General features: G+C 36.0%; 1 protein-coding gene across 2 annotated transcripts in view; it reads left to right on the top strand.

Annotated features, from left to right (window-relative positions):
- The window catches only part of CDIN1 (CDAN1 interacting nuclease 1), a 126,406-nt gene that overhangs the window by 51,809 nt on the left and 68,271 nt on the right, over window positions 1–6,326 (top strand). For both annotated transcript variants that reach the window (XM_009571720.2, XM_054067610.1), the window contains exons 6-8: window positions 2,876–2,955; window positions 3,322–3,371; window positions 6,184–6,251. In XM_009571720.2, the coding sequence (XP_009570015.1) occupies window positions 2,876–2,955; window positions 3,322–3,371; window positions 6,184–6,251 (198 nt within the window). The remainder of the gene's footprint in view (window positions 1–2,875; window positions 2,956–3,321; window positions 3,372–6,183; window positions 6,252–6,326) is intronic.

Raw genomic sequence — 6,326 nt, 5'->3', positions numbered from 1 at the left:
TACCATATGTTAGCTGCATTGGTCATACAAAATAAACAATATGCAGGGTTTTTTTAATTTTTCAGGGCATTACATAAGCTGATAATGTTAATATAAGAAGGAGAGATAATACATTGAGAGTACTTGGTTATGTTTGATGCCCTTTCTTTTAAAGGTTTAATTTAAAAACTTATTATGCTGGTGTCACATCGGTTGTGTATAAAATTCAACATGTCAATTCATTATTATTCTGATAGAGGTAAAGAATAGAATGTCTGGTAACTTCAAGTGGGAAACTAAAGTTGACAGTCTCAGAAACAGAGAACATTTCTTTTGCACCTGTAGCTCATTATGTAAAGTAGTGTCCAGTTAAACATTTCCCTAATGTGAATCTGTGGGGCTTTGCTGGTTTTTGATCAATCATAAAACAGCTTAATTTTTTCATAATCAAGCTCTGATACTTAAATTCGTAGCCCTTGAAAACAGTGATTTCTACTCAATCTTCCTCGCTTACACTCTTCATTATTTTACCATTCTAGCAACCTCTCCTGTGGCAAACTGTTACTTGTGTATTGTTCCTATCTTCTAAAAACTTGTTATTGTTTTAATTTTTAGCGTTAACAAAATAGATAGACCACCTTCTGGTTCACATTTTCAAACTTTTCATCCTGGGTACAAAATACATTTTTAACAGTGTATGAAAGCTAAAGTAAAATGCCTTTATTCTTATTATTGACTCATAAAATAATGCTTATTTCATTAGATGAATAAGATACAAATATGTAATATGACATGATGAATCTAGAAGTGTTTTGGTTTAGTGTATCATTCTCTTTAAAAACAAACTTTTGCTCCTGCCTGTGATGATGCCCAGGGACATCCCACTGGATCAGGCTGCCCAAGGCCCCACCCAACCTCGCCTTGAACACCTCCAGGGATGGGGCAGCCCAGGACACGGTTGGCCTTCTGGGCTGTGAGCGCACATTGCCGGCTCATGTCAAGCTTCTCATCGACCAGCACCCCTAAGTCCTTCTCTGCAGGGCTGCTCTCAATCACATTGTCCCTCATCGTGTACTGAAAATGTGGATTGCCCCAACCCAGGTGCAGGACCTTACACTTGGCCTTGTTGAACCTCACGAGGTTCTCACAGGCCCACTTCTCCTCTCTGTGCAGGTCCCTCTGGATGACATCCCCTCCTTCCAGTGTGGCAACTACAACACTCAGCCTGGTGTCATCAGCAAACTTGCTGAGGGTGCACTCAATCTCACTGTCAATATCATTGATAAAGATATTGAACAGCACTGGTCCTGGTGCAGACCGCTGAGGGACACCACTTGTCACAGATCTCCATCTGAACTTTCAGCCATTGACCACTACACTTTGGATACGACCATTCAACCAGTTTCTTATCCACCATACTGTCCACCCATCGAATCCATATCTCTTCAATTTAAAGAGGAGGATGTTGTGGGGGACCGTGTCAAAGGCTTTACAGAACTCTAAATAGATCACATCTATATATACCCATGTCCACTGCTGTGGTTACCCCATCATAGAAAGCCACTAGGTTGGTCAGACAGGATTTGCCACTGATGAAGCCATGGTGGCTGCCATTAATCACTTCCCTGCCCTCCATATGCTTTAGCAGATCTTCTAGGAGGATCTGTTCCATGACCTTCCCAGGCACAGAAGCACTTTAATGTTATCCTTTTAGTTATGGGGATAAGATTAAAATTACAGTCTTTTACTTGCAGTAGAGTGTTGGTTAATAGTAATAGCATTGCTGCTTATATGGCAGCTCCCTTCTTGTAAAAGGTTCAAGGAATCCTTTTCACAGGAGAAGAGCGGTTTTTCACTGTTTACATGACTGAAGGACACACAGGTTGAAGGTATTTGCCTGAAGTCACACGGAAGTTTTCAGCAAAGCAGGAAACCTTGCTAATCTCAAACCTGGTCTACACTTAAGGATTTAATGGTATAAGTATACCACCGGAGGAGCTCTATCAGCAGTTATTTGCAGGAAGGAGGCAGCTTGTGCTTGTGCAGCAGTGCTGGTTTTCCTCTGAGAAATTATAAAATGAAATGCTTGAAGTTTTATAAGGCATTTTTCTAGAATTAAGTCTTTCCACTGCTATTAGTAATTGACTGTTTCATACAACTGCCCGGACCAAGTATCTGGAGAGAAAACATTATGCCAGTGGTTCCAAGGACTGTATTTGAAAGTAAACTGAAGACATCTCCTGATTTGTGTTATTTTTTCATTGTAGTATCAATATCAGTGAATAAAAGACTGATATATAGTCCTAAATTCACATCTGATTTCTTTTGTGTCTTAGATTTATGCATTTGAAAATAGCACAGAAAGCCTTTTGCCAGCTTTTAAATAATACAGTGAAATAAATACGTCAACACTAAATGAGTAAATAAATACATTTGAAAACTACTAAACTGGAATCATCGAGTCTATAAAGTGCTTAAGACTGTTGAGACTAACTGCTGTTTTTAAAGACTGTTTTCAATTTTTACATACCTTCTTCCTTAAGTTCTCCTAGGGTATGGAGGTTATTTTGAGTTACGTTTTCTTAATACTAAGCAATTTCCTTAGGAGCTGCATGATGCTTCTGAAGCACAAACTGTCCAGTGAAAATGAATAAGTAAACAAGGGCCTGCTTTCACCCTGTGATAGTAAAATCTTTGGTGTTTCAAAGATTTTAGAGATAATTTTATCGGAATAGGTAAGTAGCTACAAATTTATAGGTTTGCAGTTGCTGGTTGGATAATTTTCAGAATTATCAACATCATCAATATTTTCCTTATAAAAGTGTATCTTTTTTCATCCCAAGTGAATAACAGAGCTAACAAGTTTTTCTTATGTTTTTATTCTTTATTTCTCTAGCCTCCAAAACTCTTATAAATACTATGCTACGGGACCCATCTCAGATTCCAGATGGAGTTTTAGCAAATCAAGTCTATCAGGTATTAATCACAGTTTTTTCTTTTTTTTGGTCTTTTTTCTTTCTTTTTTTCCTGTGGCAATGCTGTTATCCGCCTAGCAGAGTAAAAGATTTTAAACCTTATTTAATTACTGTCATCGTAAACTATCAGTGAGGTCAGGGGGTGCACCATAAATGGCATTGCAATATTTGTGAGGGAAGCATTTAACTTTTTAATAGCTTGCTTTTATAGTGAATAAAAGCATGCAGTTTTTGTTTTCTGTGATTAAATCTGAACAGCATCAGATAGCCTTTTTGAAGAAAAGTAATTACTGTTTTTAAGATGCTGTTTAACTGTAATGGTTTTGTAGTTGCCCATCACTATACTACTTCTCTGATTTGTCTGCAGTGTACTGTGAATGACTGTTGTTATGGACCACTGGTGGACTGCATCAAACAGTATCCTTTCCCATAAAATTTTAGGTGCACAATTGACGAGCTTAGACTGTGTGGAAGAGATGTGTCTAGCTTTAATCTGACATAAAGTTCTGCTTCACAAAACACGTTTCATATTCCTCTGTTTTACATTCAGTGAGCTAGAGGGTCACTGCAGAGCTTTCTCTTACACTGTTTAACAAAAATCAGATGGACCACAAGAAGTTATCCGTTTGGTGGCTACACAGTTATCTGCCTGATTGAACCTCTTTGGTTATGTTTAGTTGAAATGCATGTCTGATTTTCTCTTAAGACTTGTTGACTATGCTTTGAGCAGTGAAGTCAGACTGGACGATATCTGGAGATACCTTCGAATCTCAATTATTCTGTGATTAAATTGATAACTTGCATTGATAGTGTTCAGCGTGGCATTTCTTTGTTATGAACAGGTGTTTTAATTGGAAGGTTTTTCAGTGCAGTTCAGGTATGATTGAATGATTAGTATTTTTAAACTCACATCTGACATTGTAGTGCAGTTCTTTAACTTTCTCTTCTTAAAGAAACTTAGGCTAGATGTAGAAAGAGGCAGACATAGCTTGCATTTTAAGGTTGATTTTTTTATTGTAGTGGTTAATTAACCACAGTTAGAAGTGGTTAATTAGAGATCTTCAGCATCCAGGCAAAAAGCTGGGGGAACTCTGCACAGTACTGAGTATTCCAGGCTAAGATCACTGCGATCCCAAATCTTTTTGAATAAAGTCCTGCATGAATAACTATTCTGTTTCAATCTGCTATCAAAGTAACAATTTCAAAATCAGGGCCTGCTATCACTGAGCAGGCTGGCAAAGCAACTCTCTCCCAAGCGCCTGAAAATCCTTGCATGGTTTTTTGCATGCAGCATGGGGAAGACCTCGATCTCACTGTACAGTTATGGGATAGGAGAGCTACAGTGATGTTTAGTTATGTATGAAAAACAGCAGTTCTTGTAGTTGTGGTGATCTTTCCATTCTAAGTATTTGCCTTATGTCTACTACAGACTCAGCCCTGCTCCCAGTAGCTTTAACAAAGGCAGGATAAAGTTCTAATTGCATTTGTATTTTTGGTTTTAATCATAAATTTAAGTATTCATTGAGACTATCTTCAATAGTAAACAAAGCACTCTGAAAGTGGATTAATTTAGTAAGTTACACATTTTTAAAGGTCGTTGATCAATTTTCATATCCAGAATTTTAAGAGTAATATTTTGTTGATGAACAATCTGGCCATAGTCTTTTGAAAGTGCCATGTTCAAATGTACTAATAACACATATATGGAATTAGGAGCAGTTTTTAAGAATAGCTTTTCTACAGTCTAAAAAGGTATTTTCTGCCCTCCTAAGGTTCTGGTTCAAGTGAAGTTATTTAATACACAGTGACATCAGTGAAAATAAGGAGTTTTTCAATTCCATTTTGCTACAGAAAAGTTTAATACTAAGCTGTGTAAGTGCATTATCTGCAAGTATGTTGCTGAATTAGATGTTAATTTTGAGGTGCATAAAATAGTTAAAAATCAATTTAAAGTTAAGGTTTTAAAAGCATGTCTTCTGAAGGACTACATATTGATTTTAAATATAACTATCTCATTGTATATGCATGGACTAAAGTATGAAGTCAACCTCTTTGTAAATGCCAAGAGGCTATTTTTCAGTAATAGTTCAGATGCTTACGGGAAACTCGGCTGCTAGATTGCATGCGTAGAAAATGGCTTGTGAGGTTATTTACAAGTTTTGCCCCATGGTCATTGCCATACATCAATACCAGGTATTACTACAGACAAAGTCTTAAGTGTTTCTGCTTATGGTGCATTATAAATTCCATTTGCAGTATTTTTCTTACATTTTCGCTCCTCTTCCTTTGCCCCTTTTGTTCTATAACTCCTAGTAGAGTTTAATATAATATATATTTTCAGTTAATAAAAACTATGTCTGTGTGTATATATATATATGAAATTATTCCATGCAATTAATTTTTTTGCTGTTCAGCATAAAGTGTTGATATAAATTATGTAATTAACTCTAGTAAGAAGATCTGTAGTTTAAGTTTTAAGAAGTTATTCTAAACAGAATTAGGAAATTAACTGTTTTTAACCTAAGATTCTTTATCATGATGTTCCATAAAATTCTTCGTAAAAGCTTCCAGAATAGAACTTTGACCTCCAGGAGGATACATGAAAAAAATTTGATGTGGTGACTTTTTAACATACTACTAAGAACAGCATGTTGGATCAACGGGCCATCAGTGAAATGAAGGGACTTCTCTATAAAATATTATTTCATTCTTCCCTGACATAAGTTCATGCTTCTGAAAAATCAATTAATAGGGTGGTTTTTTTGCAGTAAGATGTTTCAGATGGATGAAATGCCTATCAATTTCACAGTATAAAGGAAAAAAAGCAGTTTATTTCTTTCTTTTCTGAATTAAGGAATTAATATACTAGTTAGTAAAGAACAACTTAAAAGGTATGTAATGACGTGTTTTAAGCTCACACTTTCATTTAAATTTGGGGGGTAATAAAGCAAAAAGGAAACATTACCCTTATATATGCTGAATAAATATGAACTAATGGGTCTTAATTTTGTAAAATGTATGCTGATACAGTAGTGTAATATTCACAGTGTGCTAAATGTCTCTGAAAATCCCTGTAAGGAATTTCAAAACTTAGATTTCAAATCACTGTTCACTTCTGAAATGCAGCTGAAGCCAAATCAATTTTACCACGAGTTACTTTACCTGTAATGTTCTTCTGAAGTTGGTTCTTTTCCAGAGTAATTGTCCATTTCTTAACTAAAGCTATCAGTGCTATTGGGCATGAGCATGAAGTTTTGCTGCGAGAAATGCTTTTGGAAAAAAATCTCTCTTTCATAGGTAAGAATCTGTAATAGAGGCTAGCCAGTGAATCCTTAGCTTCTGAGATTTCAGTGACTGTTTATGTAAGAAAAA

This window comes from Cuculus canorus, chromosome 5 (genome assembly GCF_017976375.1).
Source record: "Cuculus canorus isolate bCucCan1 chromosome 5, bCucCan1.pri, whole genome shotgun sequence".
NCBI classification, from domain to species: domain Eukaryota; kingdom Metazoa; phylum Chordata; class Aves; order Cuculiformes; family Cuculidae; genus Cuculus; species Cuculus canorus.
The sequence above is the reverse complement of the archived record's forward strand: the minus strand, read 5'-3'. Positions and strand labels throughout refer to the sequence as shown.